This window comes from Vulpes vulpes, chromosome 12, assembly GCF_048418805.1.
Source record: "Vulpes vulpes isolate BD-2025 chromosome 12, VulVul3, whole genome shotgun sequence".
NCBI classification, from domain to species: Eukaryota; Metazoa; Chordata; class Mammalia; order Carnivora; family Canidae; genus Vulpes; species Vulpes vulpes.
In genome coordinates this window covers 140218610-140246183 of record NC_132791.1, presented here as the reverse complement: position 1 = coordinate 140246183, position 27574 = coordinate 140218610, and the positions used below count along the sequence as shown (strand labels likewise).

The 27574-nt window shown below is 48.4% G+C and overlaps 1 protein-coding gene across 2 annotated transcripts in view; it reads left to right on the top strand.

Moving 5' to 3' along the window:
* Positions 1–19323: 19323 nt before the first annotated feature.
* Positions 19324–27574, top strand: part of PMP22 (peripheral myelin protein 22) — a 32285-nt gene continuing 24034 nt past the window's right edge. The window contains exons 1-3 of one of the 2 annotated variants that reach the window (XM_026005532.2): positions 19324–19512; positions 23801–23912; positions 25386–25485. In XM_026005532.2, the coding sequence (XP_025861317.1) occupies positions 23835–23912; positions 25386–25485 (178 nt within the window). In that variant the 5' untranslated portion in view covers positions 19324–19512; positions 23801–23834. Of the gene's footprint in view, positions 19513–22037; positions 22177–23800; positions 23913–25385; positions 25486–27574 lie in introns of those variants that run through there. The other variant, XM_026005531.2, reaches the window with a different exon arrangement.

The following is a 27574-nucleotide window of genomic DNA, read 5'->3' as shown; positions in this document are numbered from 1 at the left end:
ACTTCGGGAAAATATTTTGACTTAAACCCTGTTTATGCTTTGAAGAAGACTTTGAATGTTGGCTTTGAAGTTTTAAACTCTTTAGATAAAAAAATATTCAATTTATAACTGGAAAGCAGTATCTTTGTGCTTATTCTAGAAAAAAAATTCTCAACAGGTTTGTGAAAAAGGTCATCATTGGAAAATGATACAGAATCTTTGTCCCCCATTTGACAAAATTTCTAAACAGACAAATCTTTGCAGAGTAGAATCAAGTAAGTTCCTTGGTCTAGTGAAATTCAATTTTAATTTATTGTTTTATATTTCTAAGTAATATCTACACTTGATGTGGGCTTGAGATCACAATCTGGAGATTGAAAGTTGCATGTTCTACTGAGCCAGCTAGGTGCCCCTAGTGAAATCTAATTTTAAAATTTATTGTCAGTTGGGGGTTGTTTGTGAGAGATCTACTTGCCCATCACTTGTTCTAGCACATGCAGATTCACAATCTATATTTGAATTAGGCTGGAATCCTCTTTCCTGTTTATATTTATAATTTTATTTTGAGCTGTAGTATTTATATTACTATTTTCATTACACTCTTATTTAACAAACCACTTTTGAGTCATTGCTTCTTTTTTGTGAACTGTGGATTTAAAACAGAAGAGAGGCAATAACAACAACAACAAGATAAAAAAAAAACAAAGGGTAATGTGTAAAGAAAATAAAACAAAGTGCTTACATGAATTAGGTAGACTTCATTGATTAGGATGGACATATTTTGTACAAGTTGACTTTAAAGTATATCTCATTTTCTACAGTCTTTAGCAGGAAATGTTTTCCCATTGGGTGTGTGAGTCGGGAAGATAATTTACAAGCAAATTAAGTTTAGAGCCTTTCTCCCCACCTCCTTTAAAAAAAAAAAAAGATTCTATTTATTTATTCATGAGAGGCACAGAGAGAGAGGCAGAGACATAGACAGAGGGAGAAGTAGGCTCCATGTGGGGAGTTCGATGGGGGTTTGAATCTCAGAACTCTGGATCACGCCCTGAGCCAAAGGCAGACACTCAACCACTGAGCCACCAGGCATCCCAAGTTTAGAGTATTTTTGAGTAAGGTATTTGGATGATGGATAACTCGTGCTCTAGAAAGCCTGTATTTAGATGACTTGTGAAAACGATATAGGCAGAACTCTGTATCCCCAAAGACAGATAAAAGTAGAAAATCCTACCTCTTTGATTTTCAGAAAGTGATAAAATCTGAAAAATTCAAAGCTTGTGATCTCAGAGAATGTGATTCCCCCTCTCCATTCTACCTGACAATGTCCTTCCAAATACCCTCAAATGGTTTTGAGGTGTTGTTTTGTCTTTATTGTAAGAGACATATCAATTATTTAATTGATCCCCCCTCTTTTAACTTTAAAATTAATAACATGATGAATCTCAATGAATCAGTGGTCATCATCCCTCCCTGAGGAAGGACCCTGGAAGGGGGTAGAGAAGGGTCAGCTGTGTTCTCTTCAACACTCTTCCATAGGGAAGAGAAAGTGAAGTCCATCTTCTATGAACCAAAATAAGAAAAAAGTAGAGAAGAATGTCCCTCTGTCTGGCACTCATGTTTATTATCTGCTCTGGTTTGAATGTTTATGTCCCCCAAAATTCATATGTTGAAACCTAACCTCCAAGGTGGTGGTATTAGGAGATGGGGACTTTGGGAGGTGGAACCCTCCTAAGTGGGATCAGTGTCTTTATAAAAGGGGCCCTAGAGAGCTCCCTTGTCCTTTCCAGCATATGAGGACACAGCAAGAAGGTGGTGGTCTATGAACCAGAAAGCAGGTTGTTACCAGACACTGAATTTACTGGCACCTTGATCTTGGACTTCTCACCTCTAGAACTTGAGAAATAAATTTCAGTTTTTCCTTAGCTACCAGTCTATGATATTTTATATAAGACATTGTCTCAGATAATAGCAGTAGCAGCAAAGAACATGAGCATGCTGGTAGGGCTCACATAGAAGGAGCAGCAACTCTATGCAATTGAACTTGTATTGGATCCTTATGGGCCAGGTCATGTAGCAGGCACTTTATAGTGATGGGAAGAGGAAACAGGGCTGACCTCATGCTCAAGGGATCATGGAGGTAGTTCCTACGAAGGTAACCTGTGACACAGGCTAAGTGCAATTCAAGAGAGACAAAGTAAGTGGTGTGTGGAGGTAAGGGTGGAAATAGAGGAGCTCTTATGTTTTGGATCAGGAAAAGCTTGATACAGGAGGTGGGATTTAAAGATGGAGACAGATTAATAGGATAAATTGTGACAGACAGAGTGTCAAGGGGATAGAATGAATGAAGGTATAGAAAAAGAATGTGCTTTCTGGTTGGCTGGAACAGTACTCTGTGAGGGGAGTAGTGGAGGACATGCCCAGGAAGATATATTGTGGCCCTTTGGGAGAGTAATTTGAACTTTATTGACTAGTCCATGAGGAGACATTAGGGTTTGAGCTGTGCTTTGGGAAGATGCATTGCCCATAGTCGTTGGGTCTGTGGAAGAGGGGAGGGCTGGGCAATGGTAGAGTTAGTGGTGAGTGGGATAAGGTTTGGCCAAAAGTGAGTTTGGTTAAGAGATGGACTGCAAAGGAATATAATTTTCACTGATTGAAAGGAAGAAAGAAACCCAGAAACTCTAAGCCTGTTCTGGAAGGGGAATCTTTTTTGGAGGAGGGGGTGAATGGACTTGAAGCTGCTATTCTCTTCTCTCAAATTTATTTTCCCTTTGGAAATCCCTCAATAATTGCCAAGGCCCCACCACACTGTTCTGTGTAAAGATGTGATGTGGGCTGAACTGTGATCTCCCCAAAATTCATGAGTCCAAGTCCTAAATCCCAGTACCTCAGAATGTGACATATTTGGAGAAAGAGGCAATTAGGTTAAGATGTGGTCATGAGGGCAGGCCCTCACTCAATATGACTGGTGTTCTTATAAAAGGAAGAAATTTAGGTGCAGACATGCACAGAAGGAAGGCCATATGAGGACATGGGAAGAGGATGGTCATCCACAAGCCCAATGAGAGGCCTCAGAAGAGGCACCTTGATTTTAGACTTTTAGTCTCCAGAACCTTGAGAAAATTAATTCCTGTTGTTCAAGCCAACCAGCTTGTGCTACTTTGTCCTGGCAGCCCTAGCAAACCAGTGCAGTGTGTAAGGGAAGTGACTTCACTTGATGTTTTAGAGCACAGCTGAGAGAAGGCATTTAACATAGGCTTTTGTAAAGTTTGGGAGACAGCAAAGATGAGCCAAATCCACAAACCAAGATAAAACTAGGCAATCAAACTTGTTTGAAATGGCTGGCTTTTTAAGACTTTAGCAACCCATCCCATTCATAAAAGGATGTATCCAGGGATAGATGCCTTTGGATTCTGTTGCTGCTTCTTGCATTCATAGGGGGAGCCGCCACAGTATTGTTCTGCCATTTTGTCATGGAGCCATGTGCTGAAAGAGGGGTTAAGACTCAGAGCACAGGTGGCCTGTGGTGGGGCATGTGGTCAAGAAAAGAGCAATAGAATCCGACATCACAGCCTCCAGGTTTGTCCACAAACCAGTCTGGACATTCTGGGGATCGATATGGCCTATGGTGTCCCCATGCACTTGCTGGGAGGGCTCTACCATGAACAAAGTGTTTTTAAGCTTTGATGAAAACTGGGTGTTCCTACTCCTCACCCCTGCCCCACCACAAGCCTGCCTGAGAGGGCAGTAGTACCGGCAGCTGCTGTTCTTGCACGTACAGAGGAGGGGTGGTGATTCCCTCTGACTGGAGAGAAACATTATAGGAACATTCCCTGGCAAAGACTCAGTCCTCTAGAGTGCTCCAGGAAAATAGTTCTGAACACAGGAATTGCCAGGTCTGGATAAACATAGTTCAGCCCCTCAGATGTTTTGAGCATGACTGAATGTTCTCAGCGAACAGCCTTTCATCAGAGGTCTTCAAATAGTTCACATAAAATCCTGATCCTATTCCAAGCTGTGGCTTGGTTAAGAGTTATCAGATCCACTGTTCTGGGGACCCAGCACCGTCAAGTGCTCATCTTTTTGAGATAAAATGAACTTGTGAGAAAGTGAAAGCTTTAGGCTGAGCTCGTGGAGGGGCATCATGCTCCCCAGGAGCGTCCAATTCTGGTTTTCTGGCTAATGGACTTGGGAGGTGTCTTTATACCCTGAACTTCATTTTCTTCATGCATAAATAAGGAATGTTGGTAAGAGTGTGTCTTCATATGCATGGCTCCTATGTTTTTAATCCAATTGAAAAGCAAAAGGCAAAAGGGTTAGAAATTTAAGGTGTTTGACATAATGTACATAAATGAGTTGTAAAAGAGCTCAAAGCAATGTTTAGCAGCCAACGGGTGGTGCATATAAACATGGGGTCACGACGGGGCAGGCATTCTAGAAATACATGGATGTTTGGGGATTTATACGTTTTTCTAACTATACTCTCATTTATTCATCCATTCAACAAATATTAGTAAAGTGCTTATTTTATGCCAGGGACTATAATTAGGCATAGGGATCAGAAAACAGTAAGACAAGACCCAGCCTTCCAAGGCTTATAGACTAAGGAGGAATATGGTAAGGAAATAAATGGACAAATAATGCAATAAAGTATAATTAGATTTTAGCAGCTGGATGTGGTATTCATGGTGTCAACAGCCTATAAGTAGTCACACAGATCTGTGACATGATTTTTAGAACTTGATTTTCTTTTTTAGGGAAGTTTCAGTTTTACAGAGAAATTGAGAAGAAGGTATAGAGATTTCCCATGTAGTCCTCTCCATATATATATATATACCACCTCTCACATTAACAACATCCCCCACCGGAGGGGTACATTTATTGCAATTAATGAACTTACATTGATACATCATCATTTACTCAGTGTTGAACATTCTATGGGTTTGGACAGATATGTAATGACACGGGTCCATCATTATAGTATCATACAGAGTAATTTTGCTGCCCTAAATATCTTTTTTCCCCCCTGCCTATTCATCCCCCATATCTCCCTCAAGCTCTGTTAACCACTGATCCTTTTATTGTCTCCATACTTTTGTTTTTTCCAGAATGTCATATAGTTGGCATCCTTCAGTATGCAGTATGCAGTATGCAGCCTTTCCAGACTGGCTTCTTTCACTGAGTGATATGTAGCTAAGTTTCATCCATGCCATTTTTAAAAAAATTTTAAAAAGATTTTATTGATTTATTTGAGAGAGAGAGAGAGAGAGAGGGAGAGAGGGAAAGCACAAACAGGCGAAAGGGCAGAGGGAGAAGCAGGCTCTTCACTGAGGAGGGAGCCTGATGCGGGGCTCAATTCCAGGACCCCAAGACCATGACCTGAGCCAAAGGCAGACACCTAACCCACTGAGCCACCCAGGTGCCCTTCATCAATGTCATTTCCTGGCTTAAAAGCTCATTTTCTTCCTGTGCTGAATAACATTCCATTATCTAGATGTATCACAGCTTATTTAGACATGCTGTGATTTCAATCTTGCTGAGAGCACAGGGTAAAATGTATGGTCAGGAACAAGTTATCAAAGTAGTGAGGAGACCAGCTGATCACCCATCACCCACTTTTCAGAAAGGCTTGGTTCTCTATGGGGTGGGGGGAAGTTTCTCCAGCATGATTATCTTCAGAGTGCAATAAAATCCTATCTCAGTACTGTCATGGAAAATGATCTTGAGACAGAAACCAGCTGCTATGACAATGATGGAAACAAGAAGCAAAGATGTCTAAGGAAGCAGTAGTTATTATCCAGGAAACAGCATTTAGAAAAAACAAATAGGCTGTATTGGTGGACCCCATTGTGGGAACCCATGAGGCCCTTGGAGTGTATTCCTGTCAATATAAAAGCCCTATTCTCTACAAAGGGTACAACAGTGGGGGGGAAAGTCAAAAGAAGCTTCATGAAGGAGGTGATCTTAGAGCAGATTCTTGGTAGATAAGTCATATTCTGACCAGTAATGAGGAGGATCTTTGCTTGCTTGGAAAGTACTGATAAAAAAAATCAAACAAAACAACTTTAATTTCTGGCCAAGAAGGAATGTCAGAGACTGGATTTACCCTCTGACTAGAAAGAATTAAAAAAATCAACAAAAAGCCAAAAACCAGACAAAATACACAGAAACTGGATGTAGACATCAGGCAGCAAAGAACATTCATCCCCTGTATATAAAGAGACATGAATAGGAAGGAAAGAAGGGAAAAAGATATGATATATTAAGACTAATTTTTAAAAAGCTGGAGTGATAAATATTGGACAGTCACTCTCAGACTTCCGGCAAAGAGATACAGTTTATAATAATAAAAGGTTCAATCCATCAAGACTACATAACAATTCCAAATGTCTATGCACACAGTAGAACTCCAAAGTAAATTAAGCAAAAAATTATTAAACTGCAAAAAGAAATAGCCACAGCCACCAGTAGAAGTTAAATGTTACAACACCCTTTTTCAATATTTGACAGAAAAAAAAAAAAGATAATCAGGAAGGATACAGAAGACTCGAGCCACACTATCAATGAAGGGACCTAAATAACATTTATAATGAACATTTCTCCATCCAGAAACAGCAAAATGCATAAACTTTTCAAGAGCACATGGCACATTAATCAAAATAAGCCATGTGAGGACCATAAAAAAGTCTCAATGAATTTAAAACGATTAATGTCAGACAGAGTATATCCTCTTACTACAATTGAATTATATAAAAAATTAGCTGTAAGATCCGGGAAAAGTCCTCACATATTTGTGAAAGAAGAGACAGACCTCGAAACAACCCATAGGTCCAGAAATAAATTAGAAAGGAAATTAGAAAGTATTGGGAACTGAGCGAAATAAGCAGTACTGATCTAGACAGTATTACCTAGAGGATTTTTTTTTCAATTCTAGAAGACAGAAAATGGCTTTTCATCTTTTGATTGATACTCACTGGGTGCTGAGGGTAAGGAGACTTCTACTTTTAATATAGAGCACTAGTGGGAAAAACAGACCCTTAATGAACCACTTTCGGATTGTTCAACACAGGTAAATTCTAGTTTGTAAAGCAGTCATAGCAAGAAACATTCATAAGTTGGTGGCTTGCCCTTGAAATGTCTTTTCCCCTAGCATTGGTTGGAAGTTTCATTCCCAGCTAACCCACAAAAGCCTGTCTCAGCCACACAGGGGGTAAATCTCAACTACATTCTGTGTTAAGTAGGTTGTGTGGCCTTGTTTTGAGACACAGTCACCATCTTATACATTGTTGGCCAAGGAGCAATGTGGGGTGATGGGTAGAGAAAAGAAACCGTGTTTGTTCAAAAAATCCTTTTACCAGCTGCCAGGTGTCTGTTGAAATAGAAACAGAGAGGTGTGGGTGACAGGTCTGGCGTCTGGGAACAGCTGGGCGTCACTTCTGTCTCAGTAATGGGTGTGTTTTGGTCAGTGGGTGAACGATTTGTCCAAGGGCTTGAGGGCTTTTTCCTCCCTGGGGATGCCTGCCCAAGGCTCTTGGCTACTTCCGGCAGTGTCAGTCCTGAAGCAGGAGCTGGGGTGTCCTTACAGACCGGGAGCCTTTCCAATTCGATCTTGTTCCTTTTAACCCAGGGTAATGGGATGAGTGAAGAGGTATGAGATAATTAATGATAGTGTCCATGGGGTAATAGTTTGTGGATGTTTGGCAATGTGGTGGAGACAAGGCTGAGTGTCTCAGTTGGGTTGATTTGATTCATTTTGGCCAATGATGCTAAAGAAAAATGTCAAGCTGAGTAGTACAGAGCCATGTGCCTCTTTCCACCTCTCCTGCCTTCCCACAGTGACCTTGGATGTTACTTATTTATATGGATGTGTCATAAGAAGAAGCAGGAATCCTGGATCCTTGAATCATATCTTGGATGAGAGCCCTCACCGACCCCAACTGGACTTGGAGTGAATGGCCAATAATCTTTGTTGGGTTAAACCACTAAGATTTGGGATTTTATTTTCTATTTCAGGAGGGTCCATTCTCTCTTTGTTAATACACTATTTAAAGTTGGAGCCACTATTTGGCTGCAAGTGGTTGCTGCCACGCAGTAATGTGGGCTGGGTGTTGCCAAGTGTCCCAGTTTTTCAAGGCCAGCCCGAAATAGAGACTTTCACGTGACTCCAGGTTGGAAATGGTGGCAGTGAGTTCAATTTGAAACCATCATGGCCCTATGGTGTGGAGACCAGACGTCAGTGGGCTGGCTTCAGCCTATCAGTGGCTCATTTCCGATCTCCAAGGTCCCTTTTCATCTATGTAAGTATTTTACAAATTTAGTGTCCTATTACATTTGTAACTTCAGGACATTGTATTATGGACATAAATGTCTCAGAATCTTCAAGCTAAAATGTACAACGCCGTGGCCAATGGAGGACAACCCAAAGCGAAAGTATTTCTCCTACTCAGCCCACTCTCTCCTGTCTTTCTTTCTCTGCCACTTTTCAGGAAAGAGGTGAGGCGTTCACTGCCTTACATCAGGTTCTCCAGAAGGCAGATGCAGATGGGGATTTGTGAGCAAGTGATTTACTAAGCAGATACTCCCAAGGCAGACTGGTAAAGGATGGGGACGCAGCGTAGTTGAGAGGAGCCAAGCAAAGGCACCACCATCTTCGGCAACATTGTGTGGAGGGTAGCTTTATCCTCACCCTATGAAATACTGGAGGGTAAGATGCACCTCAGGGTTGCCCCAACCCAAAGCAAGAAATCTGAGTTTTCACTCTCCCCAACCTGGCAGTCTGGTTAATGGCCACAATGGGGGTGGGAGGCCAGTATGTGAACTCCCAGGCACCTCTGGCTCTCTGTGCCTGCAGGTACAGCATTCCAGGAGCCCAAGGGCAGCCCTTCAAAGAAGAGATTGCAGGTACTGGCCATTGGAAACACAATGATGGGGGAGGTTGACCAGCAGGGGCACAGAAGTGATAAGACAGGGTTTGATGGTATTTTGGTAGAGCACCAACATTGTCCACTTTAGGCATAAAAGAGATTTAAAGGGAAAAATTTCCAAAATTGCACCATCAATCAGTAGAAAAGAGTCATTTTTGTTGGGGGCTCATGGAGACATAGGGATTGTAGTTCTATATAAGCAGATGATACCTGCATGACTGGGCATCTCATTTAGTTTCTCCAAGTCCCAGTTAGCTTGGGACTGTATGGCTGCTGTGAAGAACACAGAAATAGTATGTCAGGCACTTCAGGCCTGGTGCATTTTGGTGCTCACTAAATGTCCTTAGCATCTTCCCTCTGCATGCTCCTGGTACTCTTATGCAATGCTGCAAGGCCCTCCCCCAGGAAGATGCTCAAAGAGACACTCCTGAATGCACTCTAGATTTTTTTTCTGGAATTTATTTATGCTTCTGCTGGCTGCAGATTAAGAAAATGGTGACTCCGTTGAAGGGAATGAATGTTTAGAGGTGGGGCGCATCATCTCACTGGCTGGAGTGCTGTTTCTGCAGCCCCCGAGCTGACTCTGCCCAGCAGTCCCTGCACTGGCATTCAGGGTAGGGCTGGCACACAGATTGGCATCGCTGTCAAGACCATGACTCACAGATGGTCACAGAACAGTGCTCTAAGTACAGCTGCGTCTTCTGGCCAATGGGGTGCTGGATGTTGAGAGTTATTATTTTATTATTCAGTGCCTTTCCCAAGTAAGAGTTCTGTTCTTTATAAAAGTTGTCCTATTATTTGACTTTCCATAGGCCTTGCATTGGTGATTGAAGAAATGCCGTTTGGCTTGGTGTCCAAAGAGAAACTTTAATAGTTAACCTCCCGCCACAAATGAGAGTTCATGGTTCTGGGCCAGGGGCTGTGCATACTGTAGGGCCAGCCACAGCCCTCTTTGCAGAAATTCTACTAAAGCGTGGTTCCCACACCAGATCAATGCCAGCTCACAAATTGCTACAGGGTGTCTGTGAGGCCAAGACAGAAATTGAAAGTCAGAATTTAGAAACTATTGTTGCAATGTCTTTTCTTTTCTTTTTTTTTAATATTTTATTTATTCATGAGAGACACAGAGAGAGGCAGAAACATAGGCAGAGGGAGAAGCAGACTCCCTGCCGGGATCCTGATATGGGACTTGATCCCAGGACCCTGGGATCACAACTTGAGCTGAAGACAGACACTCAACCACTGAGCCACCCAGGTGCCCCTTTTGTAGCAATTTTATGCTGCATGGCATCCAAGTACACCATCAGTGGGCATGTCTATCTTGCATGTCCAGTGGGGTCATGCAGCTGACTGGAATGGATCAGATATAAAGAAAAAGCAAACTTTCTTTGCCACAGTTAGTTTGAGCAGTCCTGCTTGACTCTGCATTTCAGGACACCCCAGAAATCCACAGGACTCTTTACAGACTCATAGCATCCCCATAGAACTAAAAGATTCTCAGAAAATACAGGGGGTTTCCAGAGAGTCCTAGTGATTCCCCCAGAGCCCAAGGAATCTGTTCAATCTCTCTGACCTTACTACTTTCCTCCCTCAGAGAATCAGCTGAGCCAAGTATTAAGGTAAGTTTTCCAGGCCTCAGAGTACCAGGAGGGAGTGTAAGTCAATTTGTTACTGCAGGAGCCGCTGCCTCTGCCCTGCTGGCATACAGTACTGTTTCTAAAGAATATATGTGGCACTTAACCCCAATTCTAGGATTGTTAATATATCAGCTAGTTTGCTTGTGTGGCATCCCTTATGGTCTGGGCCAGGCTCAGCTGCTCTCGTCTGGGGTGGCTTACATTTCTGGAGCCTTCTCTGGGATGGCTGGAATGGCCGGCCTCTCAATATCCAGCAAGATTCCCCAGGCTTGTTCAGGTGATGAGAGAATAGTCTCCAGCAGGAAGAGGGCAAGACCCAATGAGCAAGCACTCTTGGAAGCTTCTGTTTCTGCTGAGAACATCCCGTTGGCCCAAACAGGTCACACAGCCAGGTTCAGATTCAAAGAGTGGAGCAATGGACTACACTTTCGATGGAGAAAATAAGAAAGCTACATTGCAACGAGGCACATCTAGAGGGTTGGGAATCTTTTGCATTCTCATGGAGATGAAGAGGCCAAGCGACATTGCTTGCTTCTGGTCTATGGTAGCTGCTCAATAAATCCTTGTTGAGTGAATACAGTTGTGAGGAGCTTTTAGTTTCCATTCTCCTCACGTAGTTGAGGTTAAGATGGTCAAAATACACTTCGCCCAAAGTCTGGTTCTGTCTGTGGATGGCTTTGGATGCCAAGAACATTTAGTCATCCTCTGTTTACTCTCTCATCATGGAAGAGGCCAGCCAAGTCCAGTGACCTTAGTGAGAGGAACTATATGGCTTTTGTTTCCTTTATAGAAGCAATCACTGGTGTTGACTGGGAACAAATGCTTTGGTTGTATGGTTGTTAAGACCACACCAGCCACTTTCAGCCCTACCAGGTAGTCACACATAGCCCAGTGGATAAGGATCGGCTGCTGAAATTGATGGGTAAACAATGAGTCCATCAGTTGCCCAAGCAGGAGTCCACCTGATGGCATGCTGTCTGGGTGCAGGGCCCTTGTGGGCTGCCACCAGACTACGTACAGGTTTCTGAACCAGATTCTTCTTTCCATAGCTACATAGTGGAGTAGTTCACACCTTCAGGCTCATAACAGGTGTTCTCCCTCAGCTTGAGACTGAGAAGGGTCTTCCCATTGGCAGCTTACCACTGGCAATCCATGTCAACTACTTGCACCTTGGCCTCTCTGGAAAAACAAACAAACAACAACCCATTACGCTGGCTATTTGAGGAAGCTGGAATGGCGTGTGTGATGAGACCTCTGGGATGCTTCTGTCTCTCCGGAGGATTTTCTGTGTGTGTGAATCCTAGGGCCATGGCTGGTTTTCTGTGTGCTGGCTCCAGGATTCTTCTATGTCTCACATCTCTCCATGTATATGTGGGGGTTTATTTGATGGACTTTGGGACTGATCTAGGGAAAAAAGATATGACCAAGAGAGAGAGTAACAGGCAACACACTTCATTAGGTGATGCTTGGGTAGGGTTACATGAGAGGGGACGTCCCTCTCAGCATGAGCCTGGCGAATGGCTATCATCCAAAAGGAAGAGGGAGAAGGAAATCCTTAGAAGACAGGATTCCAAAAGGGGGCTTGCGTGTGTAGGCAATGTTGCTTATCAACATGGGGAAACTCTGGGTCGGAACTGTGAAGGGCTATAGCATCTTGGAGCCTCATAACCACAGGCTTCTATGTCATCAATGGCCTGCAGATGTGCAGTGAGGTTTCATGGGGTGCAAGCAGACAGGTTATAAATCTGCTTGTTTGAGCTATTTTTAAGAATAGTTTAACATGTAAAAATTTGAATTAGACACCAGCAAGCTTTTGAGCTAAAAGGTCTCAGTCTGCAGTGAGAAATACACAACTTGGGACCAACACATAGAGACCACCTTTGGGTCACTTGAATAACATCATAATTGACTTCTCTACAGTGTTCTCCCAAAGACCATGATGAGACCACCCCCTGAGTTTAAACACTGTGGTCTCTCCAAAAGGAGAAAAAACATATGACAAGGGAGGGGCTGAGTGGCCACTCGGAGTGATGTGGCATGGTATGACCTCGGAGGCCATCCACCCAATTCCTCTCTCAGAATCACAGCGACAAGTGTCTCAGTTGGTCTCCAAGGATGTTTTCTCTTACCTGCTTGGGGAAAGTTAGCTGGCCTGGCATTCTTAGCGAAGCCTTCTGTCTTCGAATCTGTCCCCTCATTTCCGGAAATGTCTACAGTTTGAAGGAATGCCATTTCTTCTATTTGCCCCCACTGGGAAAGATGAGAACATCAGAGCTGGAAACGTCATGTATCTCAGTGTTCCAATAAAAGTGTTTCCAAGAGTGAGTTCCATTGAACCTACATCTTGGAGAGAATCTAGGAATAAAAGTTCAATGGTCCAATAAATTTAAAAAATGCTTTATAATCTAGTCCCTGCCTAAGAGTTTCCAAGACTGAGTTGTATATTCAATGACCCAAGATCATATAGGAGCGAGGCACGAGACCATGTCAAGTAGACCACCTCCTGGGAAGTCTCTTGAAAATACCTTCCTTGGAAGGAAAAAAACTCAAGAGTCCTGAGGCCTCCCAATGGTTAAGGAGCTCATAAAGTGGTGAAATTCATATAGTAATGACATATTTTTTAAAGATTTTATTTATTTATTCATGAGAGACAGAGACAGAGAGAGAGAGAGAGAGAGAGAGAGAAAGAGAGTGCACCAGAGACACAGGCAGAGGGAGAAGCAGGCTCCATGCAGGAAGCCCAACGTGGGACTTGATCCCGGGTCTCCAGGATCAGGCCTTGGGCTGAAGGCGGCGCTAAACCACTGAGCCATGCGGGCTGCCCAGTAATGATATTTTGATTTCATTATGGTTGCATAATATAATGGATGGAGGTGGCAAGAGAGAGAGAGAGGGAAAGAGTGAGAAGACAATGTGGCAGGTGATAGAGCATTGACAACCATGTAGGACTTTCCCCTTTGGTCAATGGACCACAACTGGTCAGTGCACTTTTACTCATCCCAACTATGTCTGATCATATTTTTGTAGTGAGTCATGAGGTTTCTCAAATTCAAAGTCACATACCTAGACTGATGGGCTGTTGGCTCATTCATGGTCCCTCAAGATCAATAAGGGTCCCGGATACTTACTTTATTTTTTTCTTTGAGTCTCCTGATGTATTTAAATAAGCATAAAATAAGGTTACCAAACTCATAGTCCATATACAATGCTGACATTATACCATCAATGTTGTTGGTATGCCGTCAACATCGTGCTTCCTTGTAAGAGGTACAACTGAATTCAATTCTGTTGTACTACATCTGGGTCTGGATTGTGACTCCATTTGGAGACAGTACAAGAGATGAAGCAAGGCCTGGCCCATGGCTCTCCTGACCCCTCCCTGGGGTAGGCCCAGTGCCCATTTCCTCCACGTTAGCCAGAGAATCACAGATTCATCTGGTGGAGGCACAAGACTAAGATGTGTGATTATTAATCACGATTGGCTCTGTGATAAGTTCAGTTCCACGCAAATGCATTTTCCCCATTTCATGTTGAACTCGGAAGCCCAGTGTTGTGCTGCATTCTCAGACTTCGCAGGCTTTCAGATCTTGCTTTCATTGTTGTCACCGTGGAACTTGCGATATGTCTGAAAGTATACATTTGTGGGAGTCTAGTGGTTAAGAATGCAGATTGTCAGCATTTATATTTTGGTGCTACCACTGCAGCTGTGTGCCCTTGGCACTACACTAACCTCTTTGTGCCCTAGGGATCAGAGATGTCCAGCCCTCCTAGGATTGTTGTAGCTATTAAATGAGAGGGTCAGTGCAGTGCCTGGTAAGCACCCAATAAATTACAGATCTATTATTTCCTAACTTTTCCCACACTAGGCATGCATTGCTGAGTTTTCCTCATTCCATGAAATAAACTTCTTTAATGTTATTTTTAGTATCTACATAATATTCCATCTTAGGACTGCACCAAAACTTCTCCAGTCAATTCCCCATTGTTTGAGACATAGGATGTTCACATTTTCCTTCACGGTAAAAAGGGTTACAAAGGCCAAATGGTTGCATGTCCATCACTATCGTGAGGCACATTTCTAGAATTTTCATTTCTGGATCAGAATTCTAAGCTAATTGCTACAGGAGACCCCGGGGTGCCACTGAAGTCCCCTGGATAGATATTCCCTTATCTTCAACAAGGAAAAGTAAACATATTTGAAGCTTTGCCCACTTCTGCCTTGAACCTCTCACAGGGAGTTTTGACCTTTGTCCGTGAACTTCCCTGGCTCGAGCTGAGATTTCACACTTGATAAGTGGTTCAGGGACTGAAACATCTGTGTTCAAGTTCGTGTGTAGTGCAACTGCTGTTCCTCCGGCTCAGAGGCACTTGTGCAACGATGCACTCTGGGGCTTGTTCACTGGGGGTGTCTTCCAGGATGGTTGGTGCAAACTTCCTTCTTCTGGTGGGAGATTAATGTCCCATGGCTTGGTGTGGCCTCGTCTACCTGAATCGAACACTCCCTTGGCTTATAGCGGACTTTCCTATGCATCTACCTCAAAAAAGACAACCTCTGACATGGAGGCTGGGCTGCCTTCCCTGGTATTGTAGTATCTGGCCTGTGGGGCCCAGAAGATTCGTCCATTTCCGCCCATTCCAGCCTCAGCCCTGTGGCAGGATGGATCACCTTCCCCAGCTCTATGGGCCTTTCCCCGGCCAGGAGCAGAAAAATGTCCCTGAGGAGTAAGAAGTCTTAGAGGAAAGTTTCAAACATTTCCATCTCTAGCTTACATCAATTTCAGACCCTCTCCTGCTTAAATTGCTCCCAGATCCCTTCTAGAAAAGCCCGCTTTCTCACCCTCCGCTTGCATCTATGGAATCTGGCTTTCCTAAGCAACAAACATTGGGGAACAAAGAATTCTTTGTACTTTGTGTCCTTCCAAGAGCACAACATAATCGCTCTGTGCTTTCTTGCTCCCATAGGTGAAGGGAGCTAAAGATGCAATTTACCCCGAAATAAATTTGCAAATTTTAAAGACATAATTTCGGGAATCTGCCCTGTGCCAATTTAGGTGTGTGTGGGTCTTCAGGCTGCTTTCTACCTGCTTCTGTTGTTCCCAGGAAATGTCTTCTGGGGGCTTAGATTTGCCATCATTCCAAATGTGTGTTATTTATAGAGATCTGCTCAAGGAAGTCAAAGTGGCTCCTTACATTCCTTCTTTTCTCCTTTCTCTCTTTCTTCTCTCTTTTTTTTCTTTGTCCTCCCTCCCTTCTTCTTTTCCTCCCGTGCTCCAGCTTTTAATACTAAGCTGCTCAGGAGAGTCAGAGGAGTCTCGATGAGGCAATAACCTCCCCTTTTGAGGACCTTTTCAGACCAGATGTGCCCAGGCCTGGCCAAGAACGCCCACACAGGCTGCTGGCTGCAGTGAGACAGGAAAGGCTTCATTTGTCATGTAAACACTCCCCAGATATTGACCCAGTGCCGGGCCAGACTGACGCTCTGACGACACCTTCATCCATGGGACAAATGCCCAATTAAGACTCACCTCTGGTTTTTTTCCCCCCCTTGGGGCTAGTCCACATAATGGAAAAATCACAGGTTTGGAAGTCAGAGGAACTGGTTTCGGGGCCCAGCCATGGCACATTTTCCCTGGCTGATGGAGGGAACATGACAAATTCTCCAAGCCCAACCTTCTTCACCTAGAGAAGATGGTCAAAATCGGCCCCCCGCCGTTGAATAAGATACTACAGGCAGCAGCATTTCTGCAACTCTAAAGGCAGAAGAAAGTGGGGCTGCAGCCCACTTCAGAGCCTGTTTAGATCCCACACCATGAGGTCAACAGCAATGGTCTTATAAGATCGAACTGTCCAGTGTGCAGGATCCAGGGCTGCATGGGTGTGCGACACAGAGACCGTGCCCTAGAAGGTGACAGGACACCTTCGAGGGGAACTCACAGGACTGGTGCAAGCAGTGGAGGTTTTAGGATATTTTCTGCTTTTTTAATGGAGAAAAAGAAATGCGGATGTAGAAATAGAATGTATCAGTATCATTGGCAGAACAAGAAAATTAGATTATACGATGTGTAGGGCAGTATGGTGAAGAAGTATAGATGTTCTGTGAAGGCTGAAATTAGGGTACAAGATAGCGTGGGGTATGGAGCATGGGCTCTGTGGCCGGGACACCTGCTTCACATCTGGCCTTTGCGATTTTTTCATGAGGTGTCCTGAGAAAGCCGCTCAGTGTCTTGTGGTGCCTCAGTTTCCCCTCATATGGAAAAAAAAGATGAAAGGGGAGCCTATTCATGAGGTTGTTGTAAAGAGAGGTGCTTGGGTGGCTCAGTTAAGAGTCTGCCTTTGGCTCAGGTCATGATCCCAGGGTCCTGGGATTGAGTCCCACATTGGGCTCCCTGCTCAGCAGGGAGCCTGCTTCTCCCTCTGCCTCTGCCTGCCACTCCCCCTGCTTGTGTTCTCTCTCTCTCAAATAAATAAATAAAATCTTTTAAAAAACGGTTGCTGTAGAGATTATTATTCCTAGAAAATGTTCAGAATGATGCCTCACACACTGAAAGTGCCAAGTAAGCATGAACTATGATTGTGATTATTACATTTATCAGTGACTTGTGGATGACTTGTTGCTCCCAAGCTGGGGTGGCACAGCACAGCACAGAAGCTCAGGCATTGGGATGAGCCCATCTGATGTGACCTAACTGTGTCTCCTCTGGAAGTCTACCTGACTCTCGTCGTCCCTACTTATGTAATGGGTAGAAATAATAGAAGTAAAATATGACTTGGTCACTATGCTAGTCATCATTATGACGAGTGACACCGGGGGATACACCAGGTGTCTAAGGATCTGCTCAACACAGATGGGTTGGGGTTTCTTTTGACTGAGGATGGTCTCCAGAATAGGGGAGAGAAAGGGCCAGGAGGAGGCAGAGAGCCTGGCCCAGATGGGTAGAGATAAGTGTGTTGATGCCTGATGGGTGGGCCAGTGGGGGAGCACAGCAGGGACCAGCTCTGGGAGTCATCAGACAGGTCTCAGCCAAAGCCAGCAAGTTTTTAGGGCTTGGTTGCAGTTGATGGAGCAATCAAAGGAAACACGAGGCCAAGGGAGCAGGTCCTAGAACATGGAACTCTTGGGACGCCTGGGTGGCTCAGTAGTTGAGCGTCTGCCTTTGGCTCAGAGCATGATCCTGGGGTCCTGGGATTAAGTCCTGCATTGGGCTCCCCAGAGGGAGCCTGCTTCTCCCTCTGCCTATGTCTCTGCCTCTCTCGGTGTGTTTCATGAATAAATAAATAAAATCTTAAAAAAAAACAAACATGGAGCTCTTGGAAGGTTGGAGGGCTGATCAGAGATGCTTCCTACCTGTACCCTGGCCCACCCTTCTTCCTCTGAATTCTTAGCTCTTGGAGTAGAAATGGTCTCAGATATCTTCTGGCTTAGTCCAGCCCAAGGGGCAGGAACCTTGTCATGCAGCCTTCAGGTGGGATCACGGGGGTATCTAGGAAGGGGGTTGTCTGGGGAAGCCCAAAGCCATGCTCACTGGGTCCTCCTTCACTGCCTATGTCAGGAGAGGATTGAGGGAACTCCACTCTCTCTCTGCCCACCCCCCCACACACACTCCAGATAATACACACACACCCTGTGTGTTACCTGGTAAGACGGAACCATAACTTGTCTAACATTGCAGGCCACACTGGGCCTAACTACCATTCGGGCTCTACCACGGAAGGCAGTGAGCAGGAAACCAGGGACCCTCTGACAACTTACGACAACCTGGCCGGACACTGAAGCATCTCGAGGAGTGTTAAAAATTACCCACACCTGAGCCGCATCCCAGAGCACTGAGTCAGCCACTCTGCACTCAGGCCCAGGCCAGGTGGTATGCAAAGCTCTTGGTCATTTTAAGTAGCAGCCAGATCTAATGAGCCCCAAGGATGGGTCAGGCTGTTCTACTGGGCCTGAAAGATCCTGGCTGGTAGCAGAACAAGGAGAGTGCCTTTGGGACCCCCTTCTGATCACAAAGCCCAATAAAACATAAAGTATTTGTGGCAGAGAAAGACTTCCCCAAACTCTACAGAGCACTACAGATTGGCACCCCTGACATAAGAGGTGGGGAAGGTGCCAGAATTCCAAGAGACTCCTTCAGTAAAACCAAGTGCCCTTGTCTTGGGGTTTCTACCCAGGAGAACTTGCTGGAGATAGAGGACCCTTTCTGAGAGCTTGAAGGAGCAGAGAGTGCAAGGAGCCTGAAGAAGGTGGCACTTGAGTTCATCTACTACCCCATAGCTTTCCAACTGCTCTCCCGGCCTGTTCTGCCTGACAGGTTGGAATGTCTTCAACAGAGGCTTGTTTACTTGAATTGGATCATGGCTTGAAGGTCAACGCGATCTGTGCAATGTTTGAACTTCTCAAAATGATGATGTCGACTAAAAATGAGACTTAAGCTGTATGTAACACATATGACAGTACACACTCAGACCTTTCACATGGTGTATTTCCTCCTTGAGGAACTCCCTGGAGCGGGGAGAGGAGGGACACTGGTTGCTGGGGCCGCTCTGCTGTCCCACAGCCTGACACCGCAGTGGGATTAGGGTTGCCTTCCCTGGTTGTGGGCAAACCCAAAAGGCCTCTCCCTGTTCACCCCAGGTTTTCTATACCCTGGAACGCCTCTTGGGATCACTATGCTCTGGCAAGTACAAAAAGCTGGGTGCTGTCTCTTTAAGTAGTAGAGGCTGAGAAGCTCTCAGGCCACCATGACATATCCCAGCATTGGACCAGCCCCTGAATAAACTGGAAAGACGCCTGGTCTGGCTTCAGTTACAGGGAGCACCAACAGGGAACATCTCAGGGAGCCTGGTTGGAAGCAGTGGGGCTCACAGTCTGCCAGCTGTTGGTCTCTCTGCCGCCCTGTGGGGAGGGCCTTGCCGTGGCATCCCTTGTGTTTGACTGCAAAGAAATCCGCCTGGAGGAAGGGGTTACACCATTTGGCCCGGTGAGTTTTCTTGGCAAATCGTCCCCCTGCATAGTGAGTGTATGGTTATGTTTCTCGGAGAGGTGCCCGGTCCCCCACCCCCTGCAAACCACCACTGGAAGGGATTGCAGTGGAGACAGTGCTCTGTGTTGCAACCGACAGAGTTGGAGCTTTTTTTTTTTTTTTTTAATCCTTGATTAAGAGCTGGCTATATACTGGCTGGGGAGGTGAGAAGGACTATCTGAGAGCAACTAGAAACCCCAGCACATCCAGGTTTGAAGGGAGCAAGGGGACCCGATGCTATTTCCCTGATGGGAGACAGCTCTGCATGCACAGCTGGCAGGGGACGTAGGCTTGGGAAGCCGGTCAGGGAGAAGCTTCCACCTGTAGCAAAGCCCTGGCTGGGCCCTGGGTGTGGCCAAGCCTGGTCGACCCTTCCCTGGGCAGTGTTTCCTTTCCTATCCTGGGAATAGGGCAGGTGGGAGACATGGGCAAGGCAGTAAGGGCTGAACCAAAGGGTTTAGGTTCCCGTGTCCAAAAGTCACAGCACGGTGTGACCTGCTCATTGACTAAAATATCGGGTTCATGGGAGAGGAAGAAACAAGCTGTGCTTTACAATGTGTGTGCTTTTCTGGAGGTAGATACCTCATTAAAAAGTTACTTGGAACAGAAAGAAAGGAAGAGAAAGAAAATCCTGAGTTAAATATGCTAATATTTGTAAAGTGCTTAGAATAGTTCTGGGGACACAGTGACCACATAAACGTTGGCTAAATAAATAAGAGTCTGAATGGCATAAAGTGAGGCCATAATTCCTGGGGGCAGCCTTGACCTATAAAATGACCCAGGAAAAAAATAAAATAAAATGACCCAGGAGGAGAGGCTATACTGCCATTGCTCTGGCTGGTTGTTCTATTGGCATATGCACTTCCGACCTGTGCGATTTCTAAGCTATTTTAGCTGGGGGTGGAGTGGTGGGGGGTGTCGGCCTTGCCTTGAGGGCTAAAGGTGATACAATAATAACTGGTGACAATTTACTGGCTCCTGGTCCCTATGTTCTAGACACTGTGCTAACAGCTTCACACACTTCGGCCCCTTTACTCACTACCGTAAAACAGGCATTACCAGTCTTGCCTGCAGACGAAAAGAATGGAAGCTCATGGAACTTTAGCTACTTACTCAGATTCACAACCCTGAGGAACCAGGCGTGTGTCTGAGTCCAGAGCCAGAGGTCCTAAGCATTGCCCCACCCCACCTCTCTCAGACTGTGTGTCAAGTCCTGCTAAAGTGCCTGTCACACCATGGGCATTGAATCAAACTTTTACATGTCATCTTTGTAATCTGATAATAGAATTATCAGAAGAATCTTTCTGAATCTTTAAAAGACAGTTCGAAGAAACCTTCAGATAATGTACTTAAAGAGAAGAATATGCAATGGGGCTGCCCTAAGCAGCTACTTTGAGGAGTAAAATCGTATGGAACTGTTTGAATCATTTAGAGCCATAGGGTTTTATGACACTGGACACTCGCAGGAGGGGTGTGTGCGCCAAGTGCTGCATTAGTAAGCAAAGGCATTAAAAACCCACGTTAGGGCTCCCTGTTTGTGCATCAAGGCTCCCGCATCCTGGCATCTGGGTCCACCTGCACCACGCCCAGAAGGGCTAGCCTCTCTCGCTGGGACGCTGGGTGGACCGCGTTCAGGCGACTATGAATCAGCGGATTTCCCTGGCTGTTCTTCCCCCACCTCCAATGGCCAACTCCCCACCCGATGGCCCGGTCGCCGGCGGAGGCTGGGAGCCAGGCCAGGTCAGCTTCGTCTGGAGCTTACCGGGTTGTGGTCCGGTTCTGCCCAGGCTAGGAGCACCCAGACCCCCCGGGGGGACGCTGTTCCGTAGTCCACGGGACTCTCCCTCCTCCAGCTAATCCTCACCCAAGCAGGCCCCGCAGGTGGGTCCCCTGGAGTCCGGGGAACCCGGCTCACGGCCTAGGCGCAGGCACTGACAGCGCAGCGCGGGCGCGGCCCAGGGGCGCCCCCGGCTGAAACGCCAGGGCAGGCCAGGACCCGAGAGGACAGGGGCGTCCTCTGCCCTTAAGTGCCAGCTCCCCAGCTCCCCCCTACCCGGACGAGAGGAATCCAGGCTCGGCCCCCGCGTGGGCGCAGTCCGCGTGCGTGCGCCCCCCAAGCCCAGCGCCCGGCACCGGCGGAGGTGACCCCGGGAGGGCTTTTCCCTCGTGGCCGAGGGGGCGGGAGGGGAGGGAGGCCAGTTTATTGGCCAGTCCTTGGTCTCCAGGAACTCGGGGAGCCAGAGGAAGCGGAGGTGACAAAGCTCAGCTGCCGCTAGTTTGGAGTAAAAGTCGCCGCAGCGGTTTTGCAGAGATCGACTTTCTCCCGGGGCGGACCGAAGGCCGAGTAACTGTCGCCTGGCCTCCCCCCCTCCCTCCTGCCCTCTCTCCTCCCTGAGGCCCGCCCCCCTGCACACGCTGACCCAGGGACACACCCTGTTGCAGCGACGCAGACAGGGCGTTGCTCCCGTTAAAGGGGAACGCCGGGAGCCTCCCTCTGGCCCCTCGCTTCGCGCGCGCAGCCGGGCAGCGCAGGAGTCTTCGGGGACGCCAGCAGCCGAGCAAACGCACCGAGTTTGTGCCAGAGGCCACTTGGAGGATCGGGGACCGCTATCCCTTTGGGCTGTAAGTGCTTTGGTAGGCTGGGTGGAGGAGATGGAGGAGAAACGTGGGCATCGTGGGCATCTCCCGTCGATGGTGCCAGAAAGCGCGGGGCAGGCGCGGGCTTTGGGTTGGCCAGGTCTCCCCGCTGTTTTTCCGAGCTCAGACAGACAGACGGACCGCGATCTGTCTCGAATAGTTCTTACGGGGCTTCTAGGGACACGGTGCGGCCTGCCTCATGGTCCGTAAGTCCATGGTCCATAAGTAAGGGCGCGCGGGTGGTGGTGTCGGGATATGGAGCCGGGGCTGAGCGGTTTTCTTCTCATTGGAGAGGCGCCTACTTGGGGACTCATTGGCAAAGCGGTCCCTGCGGTGGACCCCGGGGAGGGGGCGCTACGGGACTCCCGTGGACCCCAACTTCTGCTCACATACCCTCGCCCCGATTATCCTTCTCGTGTCCCTCCCCGGCTCTAGGAGCCACTGGATTTAATTTAAACCTTCTGGGAGACATCAGAAAACCTTATTTCTTCCCGTTGAATGTGTTGCTTATGCAGAGCAACGGAGGGGCCCGGTATATCGGGTACTTTTTACATTAAAACTGAGTTATTGAAACGTCGTCCCCCTGGCCCAAGGCCTTGTACTGAAACGCCCCCTCAAGAGCAGCAGGGTTTTCGGGGCCACACGTATCCGCCTAACGGGTCACCCGGGTCTTCAGTTCCCCCAAGGACTGTAAAATGAGGGGCTAGGACGGCAGGAGGGGCTCGCCGAGGAGGGAAGACGTCCCGCCGGCCCTGGCGGGCTGCGGTCCCTTCGCACCCGACGTCTGGCCCCCTCCGTGCAGGCTTCTGGGCGCGCGTCCCGGCGCGCCGGGGCTGGAGCTGGACGGGGTTGCGTCTTGGCTGTGCGTGCCGGGCGGGGGGCGGGCAGCCGGGACCCCGGCGAACCGCCCAGGGCCCAGCCCGGGGAGGGGAGCGCAGGGCCCGGCCCACGGGGGCCTCCGGGGACGCGCGCGGTGGGCGGCAAGCGGGGGACCCCGCCACTCTCCGGGCGGCGGTTCTTTCCCGCCCGCGCGCCCCCGGCTGCGCGCCTCCTCTCCCGAGCTCCCGCGTCCCTAACGGGCCGAGCGGGGGCCAGGACGGCGCCCCGGCGCTGGGAACTAACGGAGTGCGGAGCGCAGCGGGGGTGGGAAACCAGCCGGGTGCCGCCGGGTCCCCAGGCCTCGGGCAGAAATCCGGGCGCCTGCCCCCTGGCCCCTACCCGCCCCCCCACCTCGGTAGAGGAAGGGGGCACCCTGCCCTCCCCCCGCCGCCTTCCCCACGCGGGGCTGTGCCCGGAGGCAACCCCGGGTGGGTGGAGGAGTGCGTGGCCTCCGCCGGGCTGCCGGGAACGCCCCTCCTCCTGGGGTGACTTAGACGTGCGTGCGTGCGTACCCCTTGTTTGTTCCCCAAGCGGGGGCTGTTCGGGGGCGGGCGGCTGCGGGCGCGGCTGCTGCGGGCGGCTGCTGCCCTCTCTCGGCCGGCCCCCGGCGGCGGGCGGGCGGGCGCGGCGCCAGGCCCCTGCATTCCGCCCGCGCGGGGACCCGCCCCCCGCGCTCCTCCTCCGCGGCTCGCGCGGCCTCACGCCCCGCCCGGGCTCCGTGTCCCCGCAGGCAGGACCTCCGCTGAGCACCTCTCGCCGCCAGAATGCTCCTCCTGTTGCTGGGTATCATCGTCCTCCACGTCGCCGTGCTGGTGCTGCTGTTCGTCTCCACGATCGTCAGCGTGAGTGGCGGGCGGGGCACCCCGACCCCCCCAGCACCCCCTAGCCGGGGCTCGGCCTCCCGGGCGGCAGGTCCCGGGGTGCCTGCCTCGCCGTCGGCGCCCGCCGTTATCTGCAGACAGCGTGAGGTCTCAGACGTCGTCCCGGGGCGTCTTTGCAGTTTCGGGCAGTCTGCCGCCTTTCAGTTGTTTTGAGAAAACCCGAGCAGATTCACAGATTCACGGGGTAGGAGGGAAGCAATCGCCGCGCTAGGTTAGCTGCGCAGGCCTCCACGCGTGCCAGATAATTCCAGAACAGAGCCAGGGTTCCCCGACTTTCGTTTGATGAGATTGCTTAGCGTTTACTTCCCCCCACACGCCCCCCGCTGTAGATTCCTGGAGGAAGGAAGCAGAGTATTTATGAAGTTTTGTTTTTCTCCACGTGTCATGGGTCAGATGGGTGACTTGGTTCATAAAACACCCTGGAGGGCTGGAGATTGAAAAGTTAAAATGGGTTCTTCCAGAAAAGAGTTCACAGCCCCCTGTTCTGTTTTATGATGTGGACACAGCACCTTCCACCATCAGAGAAGCCTCCACTATAGGAACAGGTCATCAGGGTCTCTTGGGTCACAGAGACTTCAAACATTAAGCACCTTAGCTTTTTTTTTTTTTTTAAGATTTTATTTATTTGTTCATGAGAGTAAGAAAGAGAGGCAGAGACATAGGCAGAGGGAGAAGCAGGCTCCCCGTGGGGAGCCCCATATGGGACTTGATCCCAGGACCCCAGGATCACCAGGACCCCAGGACCACTCCCTGAGTGGAAGGCAATCACTCATCCACTGAGCCAGCCAGGCATCCCAAGCACCTTAAATTTGAAACTTCCTTCCTTGGCTGTGAGGATGAGCACAGACTCAGGCTGTCTTGTGGCTCTGGCTTTAACTTTTTAATATAAGGCAAATCCCAGGCATGATTTTCCCGTGCCTTTCAAAGGATGAGAGATAATTATGTCAGAATGAGAAATATTGATGTTGGGGACTTGTGGATTGTTCTATCATTTATAAGCACCTTTACAACATCTTAAAGACTCTTATCGGATTAATAGGAATACTAATAGGTAAAGAGATGGGCTCAGAGAGGTGGGACAGACACTCAGGGGATCCAGGACAAGAGCTGGCTCCCATGCAGGTGCCCTGGGCCGAGGCCATGGCTCCTGCCGGAGTACATACTTCTGCACGTACTAGCTGACACGTGCATGCTATTTTTCTAATGACAGTGTGCTTTCTACTTGTAAACCCTGGGGCTCCCTGCAACACCATGTCTGAGCCAGCCCACCACGTCTCTCCTTTCTCCAGCATAACTGTGACCTCTGGCCAGGCCATACTGGGCAGGGCAGGGCAGGGGCAGGCTGGCTAGATGAGTGGAGGAGGCTGCTCTTACCTCCCCCTTCCTTGGTTCCTCACCGGGCTCGTCTGACTTAAGATGTCTGGTTCTTTCTAGCAATGGGTCGTGGGCAATGGACACGCCACTGACCTCTGGCAGAACTGTAGCACGTCCTCGGCAGGCAACGTTCACCACTGTCACTCATCATCAGCAAACGGTGAGACTGGCTTTTTGCTCTACATGCTTGCCCTTGTCTGTTGGTGCCATGTTTCTCAGTCCATACCTGGAAACGCTTGTTCTTGGAAGACACGGCTCCAAAGTCGTCGCTGGGGTGGGGCACAGAATGCAACAGGGGACCAGGAATCCAAGACAAGAGGAGAGGAACAGAAGTTGGGCTGGTTAAGTCAAGACCCTGGGTATTTACTGTACTTCATCTGTACTTGGGAAGATGCCCTGGAGGGCCCTCTTGTCACTTGGTGTGATGCTTCCTGTGTGCAAAGAAATGCAGACACAGATAAGCAAGCAGTCAGGGTGGCACAATGGCAAGACTTTAGGCAGACCCCAGTCGGACTTTGGATCCAACTGGCATCTTTGCTTTGGTGGCTGTCTCTATCCAGAAATGTCCTGTTTCAGTGACAGTCCCAAGGGTTGTTGGGCCAGCTTTTGATCCCACATTTTACAAGACTGCTTTTCTAAGTGGTGGGCCTCCGTGGTGCCATTTAGCATCAAAACCTTTGAGTGTTTCCTTGTGGCAAGACAGGAACTTGAAGCTATTGGGAGAATGTTAACTGAGCCCGGGAGGGCCCTTCATCCAGAGGATTGTGTTCCTTCCTCTGTCCTCAGCACCATTGCTTGTGAGATACTTGAAACCAGGCTTACTTGGATCCAAGTTAAGGGGATAATTGGCAGTGAAGCACCCACTAGAGATCTCAAGTACTCAGAGAGAGCAGTCCTCAGCAGGGAGCCCTGTGTCTTTGGATGTGGAGAGGCCAAGGAAGGAGGGTGCCACTTTTGGGTGGCCAGGTGCTGTTTAGTGGCTTCTAAATGGAAGGAGCCACTATGGAAGGAGCTGTAGTGCTTGGTGTTGAGGACATAGTGGGGTTGGCTTGGCATGGTCTCCTGTTTCAAAGCATGTATTCTCAGCCTGGAGAGGGGAGTAGCTTTAGGACGTACAGAGCTTTCTTGTCATCCTGGGTTTTAAAAGACCAATAAAATACGGACTGCCTGCCTTGTTGCTAAAGGTGCTCATGATCCAGTATTTCTTTTTTATTTTTAAAGATTTTATTTATTTATTCATGAGAGACACACAGAGAGAGGCAGGGACACAGGCAGAGGGAGAAGCAGGCTCCCTGTGGGGAGTCCGATGTGGGACTTGATCCCGGGGCCGACAACCTGAGCCAAAGGCAGAGGCTCAACTACTGAGCCACCCAGGTGCCCCCCGATCCAGTATTTCTGTTGAAGATGCTACAACCAGTGAGAGAGAGCAGCTTCGATCCAGCACAGTAAAGCAGTGAAGGGACCCTCCATTCTGGCTTCCCACAGTGCAGTTTCTTTGCTGGGCTTTGCCTCCTGTGGGTTCCACAGGCAAGCTGTCACTGAAGCATTACAAACAGAGCCTCTCGAACCTCAGTATAAAGAGAAACTTCTAGAATAGCTATTGGGAGCTTATGTGGGGAGGAGAGGCAAGGAGTAGAAAACCGTACTTAATGTCGTCACTTTTCTGGGGCTCAAAAAAAGAAAGGCCTCCGTCCTTACCGAAGCAAGCAGTCCCAAATCTTTCCTCTGAGTGCGTGAAAGATGCTGCATTGAAAACATCCTCGAGGTGGCACCATGAGTTTGCACGGTGAGCTGGCAAATGGAATGAAGTACTCATGCCTGCCTGAGAACAAGGCCGGAACCCTGCCTGGCCCCAAAGCCACAGCATCCGGTGTCCCCCCCCACCCCCCTTCAGGGTCTGGCTCAAGTTCCCTGAAGCCTCAGGATGGGAGGCGCCCCGCTCACTGCTGACACCTGGTGGTCACAAGTGGTGACCGGGCCCCAGAGGGTGAGTGGCTTTCCCTGAGGCGCAGGGGCAGTGTCCACAGTTACCCTTCCCTAGAGGCGTTTGGCCACGTGGGGTTGGGGCGGAATCCTAGATTCTTAGGTCCTGAGGGGACAGAGGAGCAGCCGTCTGAGTTGTGCTCAAACCGTGTATCGGAAGGAGAGTGGTCCTCAGGTGGGGGGTCTGTGACCCTTCTTGCCGCACCTGCCGTGGTTGTGTCGGGCTGTTCTTGGGCCAGCAGCCCATCTCAAAGAGGCACCAGTGT